The sequence below is a fragment of the Chiloscyllium plagiosum genome, unplaced genomic scaffold (assembly GCF_037043375.1).
Source record: "Chiloscyllium plagiosum isolate Xiang-an unplaced genomic scaffold, Cpla_swu_hap1 HiC_scaffold_46, whole genome shotgun sequence".
Taxonomy (NCBI): Eukaryota; Metazoa; Chordata; class Chondrichthyes; order Orectolobiformes; family Hemiscylliidae; genus Chiloscyllium; species Chiloscyllium plagiosum.
This window is the reverse complement of record NW_028270184.1, coordinates 6,348,648-6,374,630: the sequence shown is the minus strand read 5'-3', so window position 1 is coordinate 6,374,630 and position 25,983 is coordinate 6,348,648. Positions and strand designations below refer to the sequence as shown.

General features: G+C 39.1%; 2 protein-coding genes across 2 annotated transcripts; both read left to right on the top strand.

Moving 5' to 3' along the window:
* Window positions 1–1,808: 1,808 nt before the first annotated feature.
* On the top strand, window positions 1,809–12,207 carry LOC122543852 (putative G protein-coupled receptor 75). The gene is made up of 2 exons (XM_043682682.2): window positions 1,809–2,125; window positions 10,501–12,207. Exon 2 carries the CDS (start codon window positions 10,564–10,566, stop codon window positions 12,163–12,165), a length of 1,602 nt encoding a protein of 533 aa, XP_043538617.2. The 5' UTR covers window positions 1,809–2,125; window positions 10,501–10,563; the 3' UTR covers window positions 12,166–12,207.
* A 1,368-nt stretch (window positions 12,208–13,575) lies between these two features.
* LOC122543991 (uncharacterized) lies at window positions 13,576–25,934 on the top strand. Its single transcript, XM_087983595.1, has 6 exons — window positions 13,576–13,595; window positions 13,735–13,820; window positions 21,917–22,026; window positions 22,451–22,534; window positions 25,023–25,091; window positions 25,768–25,934. The coding sequence occupies exons 1-5, from the start codon at window positions 13,576–13,578 to the stop codon at window positions 25,026–25,028; spliced, it is 306 nt and encodes a 101-aa protein (XP_087839721.1). The 3' UTR covers window positions 25,029–25,091; window positions 25,768–25,934.
* The last annotated feature ends 49 nt before the right edge of the window (window positions 25,935–25,983 follow it).

The window sequence follows — 25,983 nt, the reverse complement described above, 5'->3', positions numbered from 1 at the left end:
ATCAGAGACTGCCAGTAACTGTAAACAGCAGTATCGCCACAGAGAATGAGGCTGCTCACAGACAGCAATGCCAATATCACGGAGCAGCAGGCAAATTAAATTACTTTTTGGGGAGGGATCATGAGAAATGGGAATAGAAATTTAGAGTAACAGAGGCAGACTGGATTTCAATAACAATGTCCTGCCTCTGAAATTAGGTTGAGGCAGATTGAGAGCCCAGGCAGGCTTCTCCATGTTACCAGGCAAAAAAGCTGCCACTTTTCTCCCCTACAAATCAGAGTCAAATGTGTAGTGGTAGCTATTAATTTAACACTTAACAGCTTCAGTTGGCAGAAGGATAGCAAGGTGAAGCTTGGGCTTTACTGCCCAGAACATAATTCTTTTATTGACAGGTATCTACCCAACATCAACCCACTTGATCATCTTCCTCTCCTGCCCCTTTCCCAACTGTTCCCTGGGAGAAAATTCTAACTATTTTGTGTTACAAACAGTTTCTTTTTCTCTCTAAATATATGAGCAGATGGATACTTTTTATGCCTATCAATCGGTTAGAAATTTAGTCAACCAGCCTGCTTCTAGTCTTCCATCAGATTTCAACCTAGACTACCATCAAGAGCTCAAGATTTTTGTCAAGTGCACAATCATGTCCTAAAGTTTCAAAGCTACATTAACACCTAAAAAGTTTTATTCCAAGATTTTGCAGTCAAATTTAGTATTTAATCCCTTCCTATTTTGTTCTCATCACAAACAGTACTTTGGGAAATATCCATACTATATTGGTCTGTTGCTACAAACTGTTGTAATTTTGCTCAAGATATGGAAAAAAAGGGGTAGCTGGTTAGTTCAATTGGCTCGATGTAAAGGTTCAGAATAATTCTAACATAGTGTGAGTTTGATTTTCTGTTCCACCCAAGGTTGACTTGAAGCATGCATCCAAATCCTGCCCCCAGAGTGTGAGGAACAATGGCAAACCATCACTGGCAAAAACCTCAGGATGAAGCATCAGCAAACAACAAGCCAAGGACCTACCTTCAGATAGAGGACTCATGGAACCGAGGAAACATGGCAGACTGATGAAAATCCCAGGATAACCTCGGAGGAGAACAGATTAGTGAAACTGTTGAAGACTTAACTACTCTATGTGAAAATGTTCCCTTTGGCAAAAGTGAGGAGTTTGACGAGACATTTCAGACTAAATTTCAAGTACAGCCTCAGGGACGCTTTGGTTCTGCCTGCAAACATACAGCGTGCATATTCCTCCATTCCCAAACATCATATGGAATGGTGCCTGGTCCTTACACAAGTAGTACACACCCTTAAGCACATAGCATCAAGTTCTACATGCATTTTTAGGTATCAAATACACCACAGCAGTTCAAAGTGAGTGGTTCACCATCATTTTTCTCAAGAGCAGTTAGGGATGGATCACAAATGCTGTCCTTGCCAGCAATGCTCACATCCCATGAAGGAATTTTAAAAAAAAGGTTACAATGCATAAATATGGAATAATGCAAAGCTGAGGCAAAGCAGACCGAGAACATTAATAAATGAACAGCTCGTGCAGCACCAGAAGCTGAGATAGAATATTATTTCTTATCATAAAGGGCCTCAAATAAAAAACAAATCACACAAATGACTATTTGGATTTATCACATAAATAAACATCTATCTACGAGCAGCTTTATCAATCATAACTGACCTACCCATAAATGCATCAGGGCGATGGCTTGGAAGCAAAACACATTTCTAATTCGTACGTACTCGTAGTTTCCATGGAAACACTCCTTAGAAACAGGAGATTGCTACAGAGTGCTGCATGATATTGAAAAAAAAGATTGTTTAACAATGAGTCTGCATGTGTGTCAGTGTATTGAGTGGATTAATTTTCATTTTTCCTCTGTTCTGTATTTGGTTTTGCATTTTTTTGGCAGTATAGTTAGGTGTCTAGTAAGCATTTGATGCAACATATGTGTTTGTCAAGTTTGTGAATTTCTGATCTCCTCAGTCAATGTCAAAACCTGCAGTGCCTAATCCAAATGCCAAATTGCTTCCTCGTCTCACGGAGATTTAGCACACTATCCATTACGGCTAAGATGTGACCCTGTGATCAAAGACAAGCTGACTGGTATGTATTAAATGCCTAACTCATTTCTGAATAAATGATCATGGTGCTAAGAAGCTGTTATTTTATTGCAGTATCTATTAAATTGTAGGCATCTAATGAAGTACTTATAAGAGTATGGCGCTTATCATTAATTTTTAGATACCCATGCTAAAAATATAGCACTTTAAAACAAAACACTTTTGTTGGAAATGCCTTTCTCAAACATTTTTTTCCTTCAATCTTGTTATACCAAAAATATTACAGGCTTACAATGCAATACAACATGGAACTAATTATGAATGCTATTATGTGTAATGTTTGAAACTAAATACATGATGCTGGAGTATTTGAGTTCATTATATGTACATTCTACCTTTCTTATTCAAAACCGCATAAATATATATCAATCTGCAACAACAAACATGAACACCGGAAGGGAATGTACAAGGACAGCATTTGAACAGCATAGGATAAAAAATTCTATGTGCAGAGACATAAGCTTTCCTCTCCACTATTTCTAGCAAAAATTAATAAATGTGCCCTTCGAGAGCAGAATACGTTAACACTTATAATATCTGCCCAAGAAAAGGACTGAAGCCCTAATCTAATTCTTTTGAGCAGAATGGTTCCCTTTGATGATGAAGACTATACTACAAGGCTGATCATCCAACTTTCTTCTCCAAATACTACTGCATATTCAAAATGGAACAGCTAGCCAGAACAGGCATGCTAAATTATAATAAGATAAATCTTCACAGTACATTCAGGTTTAGTGTGGGCATGGTTGCAGGCTGCTTCCAGCTGCAGCATCGTTGATGGCTAAAGGAATTTGCTGTTTTAAAATTAGGTTACAAAGTAGATTCAAGTCAAAATGAATTATCAAAAATTATGCCCAAAAGTTTATTATTCATTTTGAGGAGTGTACTCACTATCTTTTGCAGAAATTAATAAAGATTTTATGATATGATTGAGTGACAGCTCATAATGGGGGGGAAGGAAGAGAAGCAGAATATCAAGAACTTAGAAACTTCCACATGCTAAATTCTTCATCACTGTCAGAATTTGGTCCTCTCTCTTCGGGAGAAAATTAGTTTGCAAGTCTACTACCTGCTCTAAATCTCTCTCATGTGCAATGGACCTTCTCATCCTCAAAAACAAGGACAAAGGATCTTTTATCAGCAAAACATATAGATCTCAATGTGCAAATAATAACCAATGCATTGAAATATACAAATAACACGCATCTACTTCCCATGCATGACCTTTCTCCAAGTTGACAGCAAGCAAGGGTTTGCATGAAGGAACACACACAGGTGACAGCTTAAAGAAGCCACAGTCCAGCATGGATAATAAGTAGTTTAATAGACTACATTCTAGAAAGATGTGGTCAACTGTTTTTATCTTGACTGACCTGGCACAGTTAAGTAAGCTTTATCAAGAATTGTCAGTCACTGCATTGGCCATCCATTTTTAGTGTCCCCTGAGTAGTTTTCCTTGGTAAACTTGGATCTCTTTACCTTCTGCAATGTCTTTTCCATGGATCAGTAAAGGAGCTATTTGTCCCCAGCTGATTTAATTGGCATTTAATGGAGAAGAACATCCTTCGACGCTCAAAAATCAATGCTGGCAATGATGCTTAGCCTTTTAACCTGTTAGAGTGCTTTAAATTCTGTAACGTTATGTTAGTTTCCCCCATGCCCTATCATGGATAAGCTCTCAATTATTTCCATTCCGCACACCTGGAACTCACCTTAAATATTGAAAAGGATGTTGTTCCCAGAAATTGCAATGTCGCCTGAACTTGTGAATCAGATTTACATTCCAACCTTTTCTCAATTAGTAACTGGAGTAATTCCACGATTTGGCCTGACAAGATAATACAAGGGCAACTGGAAAAGTATGGTTAAAGTTTCAGGAATTTTCCTGCATTCCCCTTGGCAAATTATTAGCACATTGTGTTAAGTCTGATTGTTCCACTGATTGAAAAATTGTTATTAAGGACTGTCAATCACCCAGCTATTGTAGTAATGTGATTGTTAAATGTTTTTTAAAAAATTATTTAAATATATGTTTATACTCACAGGAAGTGATACAATCTCACATTATTCATTTTTCTTGCACATTGTTTAGCACATGTAGGCTCAAGTTACAAGTCTCCACTAAAACTGTGTTCAACTCAATGCAGACCCCTCAACTTTGTATGAACCTAGAAAGAGACAATACAACACTCTTCCCAATACTCAGAAATGCCTCCCTTAGTTCCCTTTCTTGACTGTTCTAATAGCACTGTTTTTCTCCTTTCGATCTATTACTTCCTCCTCAATTCCCTTCTCTTGTCTTATTTGTTCATTGATGATTTGCACTTCAGCACTGTTCCAGGCTCTCACAGCAGTTGCTATCCTGAGACTTGATGCTGCACTCTCTTGATCTGGCATATCCAAACCAATAAAACAGCAAGCAGCCAAGATCAGTAGGAAAATTGAGTTGGGAAGCAGAAGCTATTTTTGTTTTGAAAACAAAAAATGTTGGAAATCACAGCAGGTGAGGCAGCATCCATAGAGAGAGAGCAAGCTAACGTTTTGAGTGCAGGTGACTTCATCAGACTCTTCATTCGTCATCTAGACTCAAAACATTAGCTTGCTCTCTCCATGGATGCAGCCTGACCCACTGTGATTTCCAGCATGTTTTGTTTTCAGTACAGATTCTAGCAAGTGCAGTAATTGGCTCCAATAGTTTTGTTTTAATTGGATGCTGAGAGGATGTAGTTTCTTACCAAGGTGGCATGAAATCAATTCTGTAATAAAAGTAAGCAAGTTTCCAGTGGCCTGGACAAATCCCACTTAAGATGTACTTAATGGAATCCAAAACCAATTCCAATATGCCTCATCATTAAAAAAAAGTTTCGCAAATTCCTGGTACAAATGAAACTCCAACATCATTTGAAATAAGGAACTGAGTTGAAGTTCAAGAACAGCTCAGTTATCAGAATATGATCGCAAAAACCTGTTTTAACACTCACAGTTTATACCTCCTTTGTTGAAATGTTAAATACATTTTCGACCCTTTTTAGGGTATGATTTCACAGTTGCCAGGAATCTCTGTTGTCTAACCTACCCCTATCATTTACGTGAATCTTCAGTGATAGTAGAGAAACTATCCAGCTGTAAATACATTAGAATTCATTTGACTTGGGCACATTTCCAGCAAAGGTTGCAGTAATTGAGAATGGGAAAATCTTTAGCAACTTTGTCTCCATTCAACCAAAGGCACTGAGATAAGATGTAGTGTTCCAAATTCTGCTTTAAGATTAATTTATTCAGCATTTGAAAATTATAAATATTGAGCCTGGTTGTGTGTGATTCACTGGATAAACATGTTATGGTCTTACAAGAAGAGTAGGTTTTTATGGCACAAGCACCAAGTAAAGGGCTTGTGTTGTATGGACAACCTGAGATGCGAAATGGTTTGAGTATATTTTTATGCATTCTTGTGAGGCCAACATTGCTTTTGTGTAAATAACCATGTAGTATCTATGGTGTGGTGATAATGATATCAGAGTCCAATTTGGTTAAATTTGTCCAGCTAAATTAAATCAGAATGAGATATAATCCATAGAATGCTACACATATTAAGGGCTATAATAGTGAAAGAATTATTCGTTCATATACAAAACCTAATTTATATTAAGAACTATTCCAAAAGTTTTTGTGCAAGAGTACAAGTTTAATAAGGCCACTGGGAATATTCTTCAGCTAGTTGCTTTATTTAATTAGCCTAATGAATCCTAAAGGGCATATACAGCACCAAATTAATCTATTGTAACATATGTTACTTCCCTGTGCTATGCCTAATTTCTCAGTAAAACCTTCTGTCCTTGCTTTCAAGTTATCAAATTAGACATCACATTTCTCTAATGTTATTCGCAACCACAATGGTCTCAAAGTATATTACAGTTCATACTATGAAAGTATAGCTGTGGTTCACCAAGAATTAGAAAGGACTTAATAAAATTTATTGCAAGCAAATCATTCTTTATGGTGAAGGTCTCAAAAACCTGGGGATTAAAGTTAAAAATTAAAAAATCAGGAAGAAAGGCCAAGTCAGCAGAACAACTGAATTTAATACCTAATTAGAGGTGCGTCTGGACAATAAAAGGATTTAGAAATATTGACCATTTGAAAAGTAACTTGTAATCACAGGCCTTAAAACAGGCTGCATCACTATTAAAGAAAAAAGTTTAATCTGCTCAGAATTCTTCTTTGCTATTTTAATAAATGCATCATTTTAAAATATGCCAACACGTCTACAGGTATCATATTTGGTATCTGGCAATCACAATTGAAGATACATTTTCTATCCATGGTTCCAATTAGAAATCAGCAAATTTCTCTCCACACCTCTCCAGAAAAAAACAGCAATATAAGTCAAATGTATGTTTGAGAACAGAATGCAAGAGAACATTTTCAAGCTGTGAAGTACACTACCAGTGTTTTGGATGAATTAAATAGGTTAGATTAGAAAATATTCTGGCAAAATGGGCCAAAAGCTTTGTAGTCAAGACCATTCCAGCATATAAAAGCTAAGGAGTCGGCTTTTGTAATACAATCAAGACAGGCTAAGCATCAACCTTCAAATCCTTCCAACATACGCCGGTGAAAGCAGATATTCCTGACTAGCCGTGATGGAAATAAATTGCAGCCTCTACCATTACTATCATAGCTCCAGACTACAACATGCATATAAAGGTGTATGCTGCTACAGCAACTTGGGTTCTTCAGACATCCAGTTGGCTGGTTGCCTCAATGGCTCAGATTGGTGCCAAAGGCACAGTGTCCAAAACCTGCTCCACCTAGGATAGATTTTGAACCTGTTTCCTTGTCCTACTCATAGTAAAGATCATAGTGCTGTGAATCAAACCTGTTTTCAGACAGAAAACTCGAGAAAATATAGGTTAGACAGGTGCTCAAAAGAAAGGCAGATAAAGAGGCATGGAGGTTTGTGTAAACACAAGGCATTAGGTCTGCCATGCATGTGGAAACAAACATCAATGTTTTTGTCAATTGACCTGCTCCCATTTTGTATGTTCAGTATGGAACCGATATCAAGATTATAAAAAGAACCTAGGATAGGATTTTAAACAGTGCACCAACATGCTGAATTTTCACTCTCACTCATATCTCTATGTGCAGATGCTCATTGGATCTCAAAGAGAATACAATGAACAGTCCATCATCTGATGAATGTTCGCATGCAGGCAAGGATTGAGCAAAATACTTAAAAGAGAAAATTCTTGAGATATACAGTGGGTGAATGTGCAACTTAAAATAAAGTTAACATATCATGTGTACATCTACTGATAGAATTCTGAACACTGAAAGTATTAACCCTATCCTATTTTAAAGTGACAACAGCAGCTCTGCAACAATTTCTATCTTTATTTCACATCTGTAGCATCTTCAGGTTTAAAATAAAATTTACAGTAGAGACCTACGAGCAACTTGGGATGAGAGTGCAGGCGGTCATGCCAGGAACAACCTAAAAATTAGGTGTTAACAGGACTACTTGTGTGCAAAAACAATGTCAGTAGCAAGTGATAGACAGAGCTAAACGATCTCACAACCAACTGATCAGACCTAACTGCTGTAGTCCTGCCACATCCAGTCATAAATGACAGTGGACAATTAAACAATTCACTGGAAGAAGAGGCTCTACAAATATCTCCATCCCCAACAATGAAAGGGTCCAGCACATCAGAGCAAAAGAGAAGGCTGAAGTATTTGCAGCAATCTTCAGCCAGAAGTGCCAATTGGGTGATCCACCTTCTTTAGTGGACCCAGCATCACAGATGCTAATCTTCAGCCAATTTGATTCACTCATGATATCAAAAAATGATTGGAGGCACTGGATACTGCAAAGACTATTGGCTCTGACAACATTCCGGCAATAGTACTGAAAATTTGTGCTCCAGAATCTGCCGATCCGCGCCTCCACCTCAGAGCTTACTTTCACAATCAGGACTCCCGCCCACCTTCCAAGGACCCCTTCGCCCACCTCCAAAACACTCAATCCACCTGGACATTCCGTGCTGGCCTATTACCTGCCCTCGATTTCCTAGCCAATCTGTTCCAATACAGTTACAACACTAGCATCTAACCAAAAATCTGGAAAATTGCCACAGTACGTCCTGTACTCAAAAAGCAGGACAAATCCAATCCCACCCAATTACTGCCCCATGAGTCTACTCTTGACCCATCAGTAAAATGATGGAAGCTGCCATCAATGGTGCTATCAATCAGCACCTACTTAGCAATGACCTGCTCACCAATATCCAAGGGGAGAAAGTGAGGACTGCAGATGCTGGAGATCAGAGCTGAAAATGTGTTGCTGGAAAAGCGCAGCAGGTCAGGCAGCATCCAAGGAGCAGGAGAATCGACGTTTCGGGCATGAACCCTTCTTCAAGAATGAGGAAAGTGTGTCCAGCAGGCTAAGATAAAAGGTATAGAGGAGGGACTTGGGGCGTTGGAAATGCGATAGGTGGAAGGAGGTCAAGGTGAGGGTGATAGGCCGGAGTGGGGGTGGGGGCAGAGAGGTCAGGAAGAAGATTGCAGGTTAGGAAGGCAGTGCTGAGTTCGAGGGATTTGACTGAGACAAGGTGGGGGGAGGGGAAATGAGGAAACTGGAGAAATCTGAGTTCATCCCTTGTGGTTGGAGGGTTCCTAGGCGGAAGATGAGGCACTCTTCCTCCAACCATCGTGTTGCTATGGTCTGGCGATGGAGGAGTCCAAGAACCTGCATGTCTTTGCTGGAGTGGGAGGGGGATTGAAGTGTTGAGCCACGGGGTGGTTGGGTTGGTTGGTCCGAGTGTCCCAGAGGTGTTCTCTGAAACGTTCCGCAAGTAGGCAGCCTGTCTCCCCAATATAAAGGAGGCCACATCGGGTGCAGCGGATGCAGTAAATGATGTGTGTGGAGTTGCAGGTGAATTTGTGGCGGATATGGAAGGATCCCTTGGGGCCTTGGAGGGAAGTAAGGGGGGAGGTGTGGGTGCAAGTTTTGCATTTCTTGCGGTTGCAGGGGAAGTTGCCGGGAGTGGAGGTTGGGTTGGTGGGGGGTGTGGACCTGACAAGGGAGTCACGGAGGGAGTGGTCTTTTCGGAACTTTCCTCATTCCTGAAGAAGGGCTCATGCCCGAAACGTCAATTCTCCTGCTCCTTGGATGCTGCCTGACCTGCTACGCTTTTCCAGCAACACATTTTCAGCACCAATATCCAAAACTACAAAACTAATTGAGATACTTTTTGTTAAAAAAAAAGGCAGTTAAAGGGGAATGGAGGTTTGTGTAAACACAACGCATTAAGTCTGCCATGCATGTGGAAACAAACATTATTAAAAAACTGAAGACAATGTAACTGCCTGTATAAGTGATAATGACATCAGCAATTTCAAGATCCATAATTTTTATTTACAGATGCGCTGTCATATGCTTCACAGTGGAGCGTGATTTTATTGGTGCGTCAAGGGTTCATCCCTTTAGTGTGTGGCACAGTATTGACGCAGTTTCTAAGGACATGTTTATCACAAGTTCTGCAATACTTAGTAGTGGTTAGAATACTTAGTTGAAAAACAAAGCAGTTTTAACTTAAGGCACCTTCTATTAGAACATACAGTGGCAACTTGCATTTTTAGAATTCATTTAGTAAATTATACCTATGTACATTATGTGTTTTGTCATCAGAACTCAACTGAGCCACATAAGCAGATATTTGGACAGGTGACAAAACGTTTGGTCAAGAATGTAGATTTTAAGATGTCTTAAAAGAGGAAGAGCTGGAGAACTCCACTGGGTGTATGATCAAGAAGATTGTGAGTGATGTGCATCTGATTTCCTAACATCTGCAGTTGATAGGCTAGGCACCCCATTTATTGCATTTGGGATGGATGAATGATTCAGTGACTATCATGCCAGCTTTTCAATTCAAACAGCCGGCTATGTAAAATCAGCCCTCAGCTGCCAAAAACGTTCCATTGCACCCACATTAAAGACTCTCCACTCTAACAGACCTGGTCTATTGTCCATGATTCACCACATAGTGAGCTCCTGCCCCTTCTGATTGCTGAGATACCATAGACATCAAATAGCTTCTTACTGAAAAGATGTAGGTTGTATGACTGTGCCCTGTCTTGATTTGACTTCCAATAATTGTTAATTGAATAGCAGCAGGAGAACTCACAGACCATGTTGTACTGTTAATCTTGTACATATGGCACTTGGAAGATGGATAGGAAATTCATGCCTACAGATGCAAAAATTTAGAAAAACAAACTTTATAAAAATTGTGTATCTTTACAGTATTCTCTATCCACAAAACAAAACTGTATTATTCACTTTTCTGATTTCAGGTGCCATAACAAATTGATCAAAACTCATTAAAGAATCATCAACCAAGCAAGCTACCTACATCAATGGATTTCCAGCCATCTTTTATAAAAGAAAAACTCCTCTTCAGTATGAACACAACTCCAGAATGTATTTTCCCAGTGCTCACAAACTGTTCTCCAGGGAAAAATCGAACGGAAGTACAAACAGCAATCCACAAGGCTACACTGGCCACCTGCACCTTGCTGCTCATACTGGTTTTCTGCCTGGGATCCTATGGCAATGTAATTGTATTTTCCTCCTTCTTCAATCCTGCTTTCAGGAAATTTAGGACACATTTTGATTTCATGATCCTGAATCTGTCTTTCTGTGACCTCTTCATCTGCCTCATTGCAGTCCCCATGTTTGCCTTTGTGATGTTCATTGATAACAGGAGCAATATGTCAGATACCTTCTGTTTTGCATTCCACCTCACTAGCACAGGGTTCGTCATAATGTCTTTGAAAACAGTGGCCGTGATCGCTCTCCATCGTCTAAGAATGGTGCTAGGGCAGCGAACGAATCATTCCTCCTCATTTGTCTGTACACTTCTCCTTACTGTTGTTTTGTGGGTCATCAGTTTTACCCTAGCCACATTGTCAGCCATGACTAAATACCACAGCTCGAAGATCTGTGTCCCATTGCTTGGGCTCATTAACGAAGATGGCAAGGCCATTTTATACACATACGTAGTGGACTTTACCCTCTGTGTGGGCATTGTTGCAATTTCTTATGCTATGATTGCTCAAACTCTCCACAAGAATGCACAGGTACGGCGCTGCCCTGTGATTACAGTGGTTGACCCCAAAAAGCACGACTGTTTTGTCCATCCAGATGGATCAGGGCCCTCTTTATACAGAAAGCAGAAATGCAACAAGACATCTCATGTGCAAACACACCTATATACACACAATGAAAGCAAAAATGTGACTACTTCCAACAAGAAGCTAGAACACACAGTGAACCTTTCAGCTGTTAAGGACTCCAAAGCAGTAGTGACCTGTGTTATGATACTATTATCAGTGGTCTGCTGCCTGCCATTGGGCATAGCTCTGGTGCATGATGTCTTATCCTCAGAGAGCAGCTTTATCATCTACCAATTTGAGCTGTGCGGATTAACCTTGGTGTTTTTTAGGTCAGGTCTCAATCCATTTATCTATTCTCGCAACAACTCTGGTCTCCGCAAGAAGGTGGCTTGGTGCACACAGTTTATGGCCCTCCTGCTGTGCTGCAAGCAGAAAACAAGACTGAAAGCAGTTGGGGATGGTAGCCTGGTTTTGAACAGGAACAAGTCTTCTCACCACGATACCAATTCAGCCTATATCCTCTCCCCCAAGTCACAAAAAAAGCTCGTAGACCAGGCCTGTGGACCAAGCAATTCAAAAGACATCTTCACGTCTGTTGAGTACCAGCAAAAAGCACATAGTGCCTCCACCCCTATTAACACTAGGATGGAGCCATACTACAGTATCTACAACAGCAGCATCTCCCAGGAAGACAGCACCCCTACAAATTTGCAGCCCAGGAGATATACTTTTGGTTCAGTTCAGTCCTACACTGGAATGTACTACCACATCTCAAAAACATCAGACTTCATGCAGGATTGTGACAGTACTTCAGCAAAACATATCCCCATCCCTTCTGTCTAATCATGTGAACCTTAAAATGATAGGAGGCAAACATAAACCATAAAGTCAAGAATTTCTTGCTTGGAAGGTACCTCTGTCAGCAAATCTCAGTGACTTACGCACCATTGCTAATTAAACAACAATTTAAATGTATATACTGTTAAAATATCAAATATAACAATGAACACTGGCGAATAGCTAATGATCTGTAAAAGTCTGATGCAGCATGGCTTATGTATGCGCCCCTTTGGAATTATGTACTCTGCAAATTGTATAATTGTTCACCCAGAACGAAAAAGAACATGATATTTGAGAGCAGAATGAGCTAAGTTGACAGCAGAGAGACTGGTGTGCATTAAACTGGCTTATTGAACAGCTGGAAAACAGGTATAACTCCATATAAATGATTACATCTCCCTTGTAATAACTGAACAGTACTTGGTATTGGCCTGGTCACTACTAGAAGAAAAACTGGCATCTTTTCCTATATTAATCAATCATATCTTCCTTAACTCTAAGCATAAAACATTATCAGTGATAATCACTGTTCGAACCAGTCCTTGCTTCTTAACAGAGAGCACCCAGTGATTATAATGAGCAGTAACTTGTCGTGCTTCCCAGTTATGTCAGCAGGTAATGAGTCCTCCACAAAATTAACTCTTCCAGTCTGCAACTGTAAATGAACTATAAAATAAGTCAATATAATAACAGAGGTATCAAAAGTCTTCAGTTACAACAGGTAGGGAAAGAAAGAATTTTGAAGACTGTGGGCTGAAAATATTTCCAATACTGCAAGGTCAGACCACTGCAGCGAAGTAGTGCATGCAGGGCAAGATGCCCATACAATCAAGTCAAGCACTTCAGCATCCCCATCGTATAACGGATGTGGGGAAAGCAGAGGTGGGGAAGGGAAGAGTAGATTACCCATTTCAGCTGCTCTTTAAATTTACAATTTAAAGCTCGGCAGCTGAAAATTCATCAAAAACAGATGATGGCAGAATGGACTGACTCAATTACATTACTCTGAAGGAAAGTTGTAGGAGGTCTTGCAAAGGCAGCAACTGCCCTGCAGTAAACAGCAATGACAAGAATGGTTATTGTTTAACCTATGACCTATAATTTAGAAGTAAGTGTTTAGTTGTTAATTCATTCACAATTTAGGCAACACTGGCTAGGCCAACATTTATTGCCCATCTCTAATTGCCTTGTCAAGGCTATGGTGAGCTGCTTTCTTGAACTGCTGCTCTGGTTGGGTATTGATGCATTTGCAGTGCTTTAAGAAGGGATTTCCAGGATTTTGATCTGCTAACAATGAAGAAATGGAGAATTTCAAATTAGATGGTGAGTGGGTTAGTGGGGAACTCAGATGTGATGTTGCTACACATCTGCTGCCTTTGTCCTTTGAGCTGGTAGAAATCACAGGTTTGTAACATGATGTTGAAAGAACCTTGGTGAGTTGTTATAATGCATCTTGTGGATGGTGCACACTACTGCCACTGTGCAATAGTGATGAAACTTATTGAAACTGGTGGACGTGGTGCCAATCAAGTGGACTGCTTTGGATGATGTTAAGCCTCTTAAATGTTGTAGGTGTTGCATCCATCCAGGCAAGTGGAAAATAATCCATCTCACTTCTGACTTACTCCATGAAGATGGGGACATTGGAGAGACGGGAGGTGAGTTACCCATCACTGAATTTCTAGTCTCTGACCTGTTCTTGCAGCCACAGTATTTGAACGACTGTCCGGTTTGGGTTCTGCTTAATTGTGACCCTAAGGATGTGAATGGTGTGGGAGTCAGCAATAGTAATGCCATGAACAGCAAAGGGAAATTATAGATATTATTGTACTTGAAATGGTCATTGTCTGGCACTTGCATGGCACAAATGTTATTTACTGGATATCAGCTCAAGCCTAGATTGCATCCAAGTCCTGCTGCATGTGTACATGGGCTGTTTTAGTACTTGAGGAAATATAAAAGGTACTGAACATTTTACAATCATCAGCAAACATCCCACTTCTAACCTTATGATGGAGGGAAGGCTAATGATGGTGCAGCTGAAGACTAAGTGTCCTAGGTCTAACTATGTGCTGTAATTTGGCAATTTTAACATGGTAAGTGGATAGACGTACACTACACTTTACAAATAATTTACATATTTTATGAAGCTATTTTATTCAAGAGGGACAATGTCGTACACATAGTGATACAAATCTTTCAAAACATCCTATTACTGAAGCAGAGCATTATGTCGTGAAATCATTCCAGATATGTTTACACGGGGCATTAAACATTGTTGGAAGCATCATATACCCTGGCCACAAGGTCCCTCAATGCAATTATAGTTACTTGAGCACTCAGGTTTTACATGCTATGTTGCACATTCGTCTTTCCAACAGATGTATTTTTCATATAGGATGAGACTACAAATAACTGGAGGCATAACATGTTGCTAGAAAAAGGTTCACAAAATGCTGCAATCATGACTCCTTATAAGAGGAAAGCATCAATGGTTCTTTGCATGGAGGTACTAGAGAATGGGAAAACAGCAAGTTGGAACTCTTCACACTACCTCTCAAAGTTTGCAAATAACATCTTATGTTTCTCCTTTAAACTTCTGCTCAGACTCCTTCACACACTGGGATAACACACCATTCCTGCAGCACCCAATGAAAATTATCATATGAAACAGTCTCAGACATGTCTTACCGTTTATATCAAAGATCGCATGTCCTGCAAGTCCCCAAAGGGAGGCTAATGTTGTCTGTCAACAATACAGAGACACAGAGAGTTATCAAGGTTTGTGTAAATATTTGTAGCTTGGATGCTGGTTGCCAAAGCTGTGGGTATGTTTTCCAAGCTGGGAAGTTGATTTGCAGAAGTTTCGTCTTCTGTCTAGGTGACATCTGCAGTGCTTTTAAGTCTCCTGTGAAGCACTGCTGTACTCTCTCTTCTGGAATTTATTTGGTTCCATTCCTCCTCATTCCGGTTGCTGGCTCCAGCTGTTCATTGTAGTGGCTGATATATTGGGTGTAGGTTCCACCTGTTCATTGTAGTGGCTAGTATATTGGGTCTAGGTCTGTTTTATGATGGGGTGTGTGGATGATGCCATGCTTCTAGAAATTCTCTAGTTGTCCTATGATCGTTGTGTTGTCCCAGTCAAATTTGTGGTCCTTGTCATTGGGGTGTGTATGGCTACAAGAGACAGCTGGTCATGTCGTTTAGTGGTTAGTTGGTGCTCATGGATGTGAATTGCTAGTTGTCTGCCTATTTGTCCTATCTAGTGTTTCATGCAGTCTTTCATGGAATCTTGTAAATTACATTGCTCTTGCACATAATCAGTATAGCATCTTTTGTTCTGGTGATTTGTTGTCTGAATGTGGCTGTCAGGTTTATGGGCTGTCATGAACCAGAGTGGTCGGAAAAGTCTGGCCGTTAGTCCTGAGACTTTTTTTTAAAATACCATAGCGTGGCTAGTGTGTTGGGTCATGGCATGTTCTTTGTCTGCTAGGTATCTGCGGATGAAGATGCAGGGATATCTGTTCTTGGTGAAGACTCTGTAGAAGTTTTCTTCTTCTTCTTTTAGCAGGACAGGAATGCTGCAGTATATTGTAGCCCTTTTGAACATGCAGCCTCTCATGTGTGTTTGGGTGGTTGCTGTTGTAGTTCAGGATGTGGCTTTTCTGTACATTCTTGTAGTGTATTCACCGTTCTGTGTCCTTTCTACCATCGCATCTGGGAATGGGAGATGGTTGTTGGTTTCCTCCACTCTTGCAAATCTGATCCCTGTGAGCATGGTGTTGATAATCTAGTGTGTTCTCAACCTCTGTTCTTTTGATAATTACAAAATTATCGATCTGCAATGAGAAGAAGACACCTTTACAGAGTCTTCACCAAGAACAGAGATCCCTACAACTTCATCTGCAGATGCCTAGCAGATAAACAATGCATCAAGGATATACCCCGACCCAACACACTGGCCATGCTACCATATATAAAAAAGGTCTTGGAACTAACAGCTAGACTTCTGCAACCACTCGGATTCATGACAGACCATAAACCGACAGCCACGCTCAGAAAACAACTCACCCAGAACAAAAGACCCTATACTCATTATGTGCAAGACTAATGTAATTTACAAGTTTCCATGTAAAGACTGCATGAAACGCTATTTAGGACAAACAGGCAGACAACTAGCAATCCACATCCACGAACACCAACTAGCCACTAAACGCCATGACCAGCTGACCCTAGTAGCCATACACACCCAAATGACAAGGACAACAAATTCGACTGGGACAACACAACAATCATAGGACAAGTTAAACATAGGACAACCAGAGAATTTCTAGAAGCATGGCACTCATCCATGGACTTCATCAACACATAGATCTAGATCCAACATACCAGCCACTACAACAAACAACCAGAACCGGTAACCGGAAGCAGCAGGAATGGAACCAAATAAATACCAGAAGACACACTACAGCAGTGCTTCACAGGAGGTTCCAAAGCACTGAAGTGTCACATAGACGGGGGACAAAACATTTGCAAATCAACTTCCCAACTCAGCAAACATACCCACAGATAACAATTGAAGCAGAAACCATATCCAACATTTAAAAATAACTTAAATAGTTGGTTGAAGGAAAGGAATAAACAGATTTGGAAACAAGGCATGGGTGCAAACATCAGGATGACTTCTGGTGGGGAAGATTAACAGCAACTGTACTTTTTTTTCTCAATAAGCTATGAACATTGGCAAAAAGAGTAAAGGGAATAATGATAATTTTTGAAACACGGCAAGTTATTGTCATCTGAAATGTATTGCCTTAAAAGGGTGTATTGAATATGGTTTTTCAAAAGGAAGTTGGAATCAATACCTGAAAGCAATATGTGCAAGTTTATAGGGAAAAGAGACTTTCAAAAAGCCAGCACAGGCATGATGAATTGAATGGTTTCCTTCTGAACTCTACGTTTTTATAACCACATAACCTACAGAATGCACTCGTTTCTCTCTACATCAAGCAATTACCTCCATTCCTTCATTATCAATGCGTCAATAGCATTTCACCCCTAACCCAGAACAACTGAATAAAGACTTGCATTTATCACAGCAACTGGTCATCACATCACAGCCAACTAAGTATAGTGATTGTTGCAATGAAGGAAACTCTATGGGCAATAAGCACACAGCAAGTTCCTGCAAACAGCAACATGATGATGGCTACCTATTCCAGTTTTGTGATGTTGACCCATTTTGAAAGGTGGGAGAATTGCTCCTCCAGAGTCACCATGAACACAACAGACTGAAAGGCCTCCTACTGTGCCCTAACCATTCTGGGATTCATCAGCTAGGGCACTCTGGACGACCTTCCTGGTCTTCTTCCCAAGGAGGGGCATTTTACATCAACCCAAGCAGGTGGATCGGTTCAACATCTCATTCGAAAAACTGGGCCTCCAACTGTGCAGTTGCTCCATCTACACTGAACTGCTGCAATTTTTTTTTCTGACGTTTTCACTCAAATACCTGGATTGGGACTTGAACCAGGAACCAGAGGCTACCAATGGAGACGTGGTTGACATTAGTGATTAGACATTGCTGCCAAGACGGCTTGTTGGAGCGACATCCATGCAGGCACTGAATGATAACCTTACCAACATCACTCACACGCCAGGAATAAACTCCCATGCTATTTTCTTTTCAAGGGCAATTAGCTATTCCCCTCCTTCCCGATTGACCGGCCAACCAACCAACCTTCGTCCGGCGCGTGCGCACAAAGAACGGTTGGCAGGAGCCGTTAAAAAAGATGGAGGTTCGGCACATGCGCTGGAGGCATTTGGGCGGGAAACGACTGGCACGCGGGAAAGTTGTTTTGAAATTCCGTTGGCCGCGCGCGAACCCCTTCCCCCTCCAACATCAAAAGAACATGGAGACCGCTCTCCGGCAGGTAATGGAATGGAAGCAGAGTGCAAAAACCCGACAACAAAATCGTGGCCTCAATAATTTTGCATTTTTTTTTAAAGAAGACTCCGGCGATGAATTGCATAAGAGGAAAGAAAAAAAGTGCCTATTTAGTGCATGAGTTGAAGACCAAATTATGCAGTTTGCATGCATGCGCTGTGTTGTGTTTCCAAGCAAAATGAACACATGCCCAATAGTCTTTAGTCAGCTTTATGAGAGCACCGTATCTCACCCTATCAGCAAGGGTACAATTTGATTGAAGGGTTTGTACTGTTGAAAGTTGCTTGCAGAGACTCAGATGATCCAGTTAATGTCTGAGACATGTTTAGGAAGAACCTTAGTTTCTATTTCCCTTTGCCCTGAATTAGCAGAGCATAATTCAGAGTTCAGTCAATCAGCATACTGTAATGGATTTTATGTTCCATTGGGCAGGACAGATGCGCTAGGCCTCCTAAAGATGTCAATTCCATGAAGTTTGTGTTAGGTTGTAGGGTCATTTGTGGCTGATAACTTGTAAATGCTTCTTATATAAGTTTACCCGAGAAGAATAGTCACACTGTGGAAGCACGTAAGAGCAACCACTGCCTGTCAGTTCTCAGTGAGGAAGACCAATTGACCTAGAAGCAAGTGTAGTATCAATTCAGATGAGCTGAACCAAGAATGTCAAAGTTGTCAGCAAACAGAAGCTCTGCTTTGAGTATGTTTTTGCTATGCACTCGTAGCAGATTGAAGAGTCTGTCATCTGCTCAGTCTCTGTCAGACCGGCCTTCGTCTTGAAATTTCAAACTGAAAAGAGTAGAGAACACATCCTTCCTGAACGCCATTGGAGATCGTGATGCTGTCCAAAAGGGCTCCATTCTGATTGATCTAACTTTTCTGACCTTTGTGCAGTTATTGAAGAATCTTAGAATGCACTCCAAATGTGATCATTTGATACTGTCAGGGCCATGGTAAAGAGAATCACAAACTCTATTTGTAATGTTAATCTCATCTGCCAATTTTTACATATACAGTGACATTTCAGCAAAGTGCTTTGCTTAGCTATGACTCAATAAGTTCAAATGTACAGAGAACCATAGAATTTGACAGTACAAAAGTAAGCTATTTGAGCTATTGTATCTGTACCAGCTCCTGAAAGAGCTATCCAGCTAGTCTCATTATCCATCCCTACCTCTGTCACTCAAAATTCATCAATTTCAAATATATATCCAGCTCTCATATGAAATATCTTATGGAATCCACCTCTACAACTGTCCTGGCAGTACATTTCAAATACTAACAACTCTCTGAGTAAAGACGTTTCTCCTCAGCTTATTCCTAGCTCTCTTGCTGACAATTTTGAAATTGTGATCCCTAGCTACTGACATACAATGAAGTATTCCAAAATACTAGTCTAATGGATGTAGGTTTGCTCACTGAGCTGGCAGGTTCATTTTCAGACATCTTGTCACCATACTAGATTACGTCTTCAGTGATTACGGCTTCAGCCTCCAGATGAAGCACTGCTGTTGTCTCCTATTTTCTATTTATATGTTTGAGTGTCCTTGGGTTGGTGATGTCATTTCCTGTGGTGATGTCATTTCCCTGTGCTGACATAATTTCCTGTTCTTTTTCTCAGAGGGTCGTAAATGGGATCTAAGTCAATGTGTTGATAGAGTTCTGGTTGGAATGCCATGCTTCTAGGAATTCTCGTGCATGTCTCTGTTTGGCTTGTCCTAGGATAGATGTGTTGTCCCAATCAAACTGGTATCCTTCCTTATCTGTATGTAAGGATACTAGGGAGAAAGGGTCATGTCGTTTTGTGGCTAGTGATGTTCATGTATCCTGGTGGCTAGTTTTCTGCCTGTTTGTCCAATGTAGTGTTTGTTACAGTTTTTGCACGATATTTTGTAAATTACATTAGTTTTGCTTGTTGTCTGTCTAGGGTCTTTCAAGTTCATTAGCTGCTGTTTTAGTGTGTTGGTGGGTTTGTGGGATACCACAATGCCAAGCGGTCTGAGTAGTCTAGCAGTCATTTCTGAAACGTCTTTGATGTAGGAGAAAGTGGCTAGGGTTTCTGCTGTCCGAGACGTGCACGAGAATTCCTAGACGCATGGCATTCCAACTGGAAGTCTATCAACAAACACATTTATTTAGATCCCTTTTCCGACCCCCCTGAGAAAAAGAACAGGAAATGATATCACCACATGAAATGACATCACCAACCCAAGGAAACCCAAGCATATAAATAGAAAGCAGAAAACACCAGCAGTGCTTCATCTGGTGGCTCACTGAAGATGTTACCTAACATGGTGACGAAACATCTGAAAATGAACCTTCCAGCTCAGCGAGCAAACCTACATCCAGAACCCCAACCTGAGCTACGAATCTGCTCAAAACTCGCTGATACTAGTCTAATATTAATCATAATATTAAAATGACTCATATCGATTGGATACTGGAGTATTGTTTCTTTTCAGGTTATAGAGTACCTTATTATTCATATTAAAAACATGAACAGAAGATTTAGAAGATCATCTCTGGAAGGAGATCTACTTGTATTGGTTGATGCAGTAAACTCTACCTTACACTTCCACAAGGAATATCTCATCTGTGTTGTAACAGGTAGCTAGGTGTATGATAACACAAATAAGTGCTCAAAGTTGATACTAACTAAACTGAAGCCTAACATTTAATTTAATCTGTTAATGCTCAGTTTCTTTTCAGTCACAATGTTATTTTTTCTAATGATAACAATTTGACCAGTTGCAGCTGCTGGACAATGGATCTCCAATAATCAAACATATTACTTTTACAAAGGTAAGGGCTTAAAGGAATGAATCTTATCTCTTCCAAATCTTCTTTGCTCCATTGCTGTCCTCTGCACTTTTGACACCCCAACTTTCTGCTAGTATGGATTCAGAATTAGCTGGAGCAGTTCCTCCAATTTCATTTGAAGATTTCTCTGTTTACAGTAGATGAAAGAGAATTGTAAACATGTTTTTTTTTTCTGAAAAGTCTGGCAGTTAATCGATGTTTTGTATATAGACATGTTTTTCCCCTCTCTGCTCCAAATAAACAAACTCAGTAATTCCCCAAAACTCACTAATTCTTCAAGGGATCGGGAGAGATGCATTTCTTCTGGCCAACGCGCTGTTGAAGCAGAGTGATAATGTTTATTCACTAATAGTTTTCATGAAATGAGAAGCACATGATGTTGGAACATTATTACAATATTGTTTGAAGTAGCACAAATTTTGGAAATACCAAAAAAAGTGCAAAGTAACATTCTACTGCTGTGTTCAGTGACTGAACCATGTTTTCATTTGTTCTAAGGCTGTTGGTGTCACTGACTAGGCCAACATTTATTTTCTGACACTAATTGTTGCCCAGAGGGCAGTTAAGAATCAGCCACTTACTGTAGGGCTGGAGTCACATGTAGGCTGGACCAGCTAAAAACAGCAGATATTAGTGAACCAGATGTTATTTTTACAATCAATCATGGCTGCCATTAGGTTATCTTTTTATTCCAGATGTTTTAAATTTTGAATTCCAATTTACCCATTTACATTGTGAAATTTAAACACACATCTTCAAAACATTTGTTTGATTCAGAATTACTAGTCCAGTGGTATTACCACTATGCCACCACATCCCCAATATCATAACCCCAAAAAAAAACAAAATGTTTTGTTTGCGACAATGTTATTCCTGTTTTTGATTCAAAGTAGAAAAGTTTCCAGTTCTAAGACCTTAGACTTGCTCAGATAAAATTACTTCAGTGCTACTTATGTTTGTTCTCGTAATTCTGGTCTTTGTTTTAATCAGTAATAGAAAAGCTTTTGCTCCAGCTATCCTTACGTGTGGTGCAAGTGGACTTGGGGACTGCTGATTTAAATGAGAAGTTCATCTCTTCAGATTTCAGGCTGACATTTGAGGTATGAACAGTGCGATTGACCTCCAATAGATGTCACCATTTAAAAAAAAATTAGTGTTTTTATTTGTTAAGGTCTTAGGAGGGCGAGAGGTAAGAGGCAGAGTAGCAAAAATTAACATCATTCTTATAATTGTGTACGGCTGAATATAAATGAATATATATATAAAATGGATGAATGTCTTAGTTAATGTAGTGTACAGCAAGGACCTTAGATGTGCTGTTAGCTTTTTTCTGGAACCTGAAATAGTCACATGTTGTTGGTTGATGCTCCATTTTGTCATGGACTAACAAAGAACTTTTGACAAACTTACTTGTGTTAATTTGTTTCTTTGCAAAATATCACTTTTTTTCACTTTTGGGAGCAAATATACAGCTAAATATTGAGCAATGTGTACAAAATCAGTCTTCTTTTCTGTGTTAATTAGATTTCTGAACAAAGCTGCATTGTGATGAAAGATTGCCTAACAATCAAGAATTTCTTACACAGGATCAGTATTGTGCATGCACAGGTATTGAATACTAAACAACTCAGTGACCTAGAAGAACAAAATATTAAATTAAATTCTAATTTTGTCTCTTGCACTAAGACCAAATATTAAGCCTTCAAGTATGAAGGATGAGTTGGCCAACTAGGAATCTTGAAAATAAAAATAGGACCGGCCATCAAGGCTATATTGCCTCATTCAATGAGATCATCACTGATATGTATCTTGACTTCATATACATGCCTTCACTCTATATGTTATACTCTTGACAAGCTAATATCTATCCTTCAGAGATTAAAAGAAGTTTAATTAAACTAGTATTTACATTTTATGTAAATAAATATTTTCTAATTTCCTTCTTGACTGGCAAGACTATGAAATTAATGTGCGTTCCTTTATCCTAAGTTCCTCACTCGCAGAGGTTTGTCCATCCTATTAATTCCTTTCAAAACCTGAATTAGATTGCACCTTAACCTCTTTTGCTCTAAAAAATACAAGCCTAGTTTATGTAGTCTTCCCTCATAATATAATAATGTTAACGATTTGGTAAATCCATGTCCTTGCACTGGTTCCAAGGACATTAAACTTTATCTAAAGTAAGATGCTGAAAGTTATACACAGATATTCCACATGTGGTCTGATCAAATTATTCAATGGCTGTGCAAACTCTCCTTCCTTTTATCTTGTAGCCCTCTAGTTATAAAGGCTAACCATCCATTAGCTCTTTTGATCCATTTTTATACCTTACTGGTACACTTCAGTGATCTGCGCAGACAAAATCTATATTTTGAAACTCTGCTGTTCCTATATTTTTACCATGGAGTGGATTTATCTGGAGTCGAGGTGGTTTGGAAGACAAACTGGGATGCCATTGTTTATGGAAGGGTGGGAAGAATATAGTTGAAACCAAGTATAATGGTAACTTATTTTCTGTCAGTTATATATAACTGTCATGTAATCAAAATTATGGGTGCATATGAAGTGGGTGCAAGTATGAGAACTACATTAGTGTAGCTCCTTAAAGAATTTGATGTTTGCTAGAATATAATTGTTGTACTTTTGATTAGGAGTAGTTTGGGGATAAATTATAAACAATATAAAGAATTTTGCATCGATGAATAAGAGAAATGGAAAATACAATAGCGAAATAGAAGAAAAGTGCAAGAGACTAAAATCAATAAAAACAAGAAAACAGTCTATTAATCAGTAGGATAAATAAAAATTGACTGACAAAATGGTTTAAAAAACGATTTGGATTTTAAAAAGTTGTGTTTTTTAATGTTACTGCAGGGTCAGTTTTTAAGTTGTATTAGTTTTGAATATTATTCTCAAGACTAAGTAAGATAAAACTTTATCTTTTAGGTAAAAATCCAGTTTTATGTCAAAGTAAATGGTAATCTATCGACTCACATCTTCAAGTAAGAATATTCACTTACTATGAATTCACTGCAACAGCATGTAGAATAACACTATTTATTATCAGTATAAAATAACTATCTTACTGTTCCCAAACTTTTGTTAATCCAGAACCCCATAATTCTTGTCCCCTACTGTATATAATACTAAAAATCATCACTGCATACTTTTCAGTTTCACTGATTCCCTATGTAATGGCTGAAAGATTTACTTTACACAGTGGAGCAGACAGTATGCATGGTCAAGATGGTGATGAAGTGAGGATTTTGTTATTTATTACCTGTGACATATGAAACTGCAACAACATGAAATGATGAGTGTTTATACTTTTATGTGGAAGAGATTATGGATAATGCAATTCTAGATTTGCAGTTATTTGTGAATACTGAAGACCAATGACAAATCTCTCCTTAAGGCAATAAAAATCAAAAACTTTGAATCAAATTGAACCCACATTTTAGTATTGTCACTGTCATGCATTCCCCAGCCACGTTTCCTCAATAGTTTTGTGATTCCAGGTTTGCAGTACGTCCAGATATTGACAGTAAATACTTCTGGGGAAAATTACGCTTACTTCTTCTTTTGCAGGGAATCTTGGAAGCAACTTGGTTCCTTTTAAATTAGGGGATTGTCAAGTGGGGAGAAGATACCTCTGGTAGAATAGCTATACATACACAGTATGGCATGCTTTTGAATGGCCAAATTCTCTTTACATATTTTAATGGGTTAATATCTAGATAAAGATACTATAGCATACTCAGAAATGCTACAACAACACTAAATATTGTACATCAACTTTGCTGATCTAATTTCTAACCCATAATCTTGGAAAGAATGGTAGATATCAGCATTTGAGTGTTTAAGTGCAACATAAAGCCCATAGACAAATGATAAACCATGGAATTACCCAAAAAAGTTACATAAAGTAAAGAAGGTGTATCATGAGCAGGCTTTGGCTGCACAGCATTGGTATCATGTATGTACAAGATACTATTGCTGAACATAACTAAGTGATATTTGCCAGCAAAACCAGGAACTATGAGAAATTAAAATGCACAAATTTGATTCAACAGTAACTAAAATACTTTAAATTTAGGAGTGAGAAACTGGACCAATTTTGCAGTAACGGACATACTGTACTTTCTGACAGCACTCACTATATCAAGTAAGTATTAAATGATAACTTGCCAGAATAAAGCTTTTGTTCTTGAGTTGTGCATAAAACTAGTAAAGCCTTTATTATGGCGGTCCTGAGAAATTGATGGTGGGCCAAGTGATTATTTTATAAGTTAGCAGATAAAAGTTAATGGGTATTAAGAGTCAACAAGCAAACTCCCTTCCCTGAAGGACAGCAGTTAACAAGTTGTGTTTTTACGTCAAATTGTTAATTTGCAGAGTAAGCTTTCTCTAGTGTTAATTCACAACTTTCTATAATTGAACTCTTGAGTCACTGGTCTGCTACGTAAATGCCAATAATTGGGTGTGGATCTGACTTTTGAGTGCAAGTATCACAATACTCAATCTGGAGCTCACACAATGAACCATTGTTAATTTTAATGCATGAAATATTGTGTCACCTATAATTCAGTACAAACTGCTCAGCGAAAAGTCCTGAACAATTATTTGGTTCAAGCTATGATTTTTGCCAGGAATGTTCTATCACATAATAAAATCTCATTATCTGTTAAGTTCTTACATACATTTGCTTCTTAAATATTGCAAACCTATCACATTAATGGATTTCCCACAATTTCACCACCGGTTTTATTTTGCTTAACAAAAGTTATCTTGTAAATATATATTGTTTATGTTGTGCATTAACCTACTTTTTTTCTGATCAGAAATTTTGAATGTGCAGCTGATTCGCATTGCTATAGACTCCATCCTGTTGCTGGAAAGTTGTTCCCTCTTTCGATTCCTAACAAACTGGCTGAAGAAGGATTGTGTGGAGTGCTTGAGATATTATCAATAGCTGCTATTTGCCCTTGCCTTAAGAACTACCCCAACAAGCCTGCTGGAGTTTCTAATGTATCTGTATCCTTAACAGAAAGAGTGTA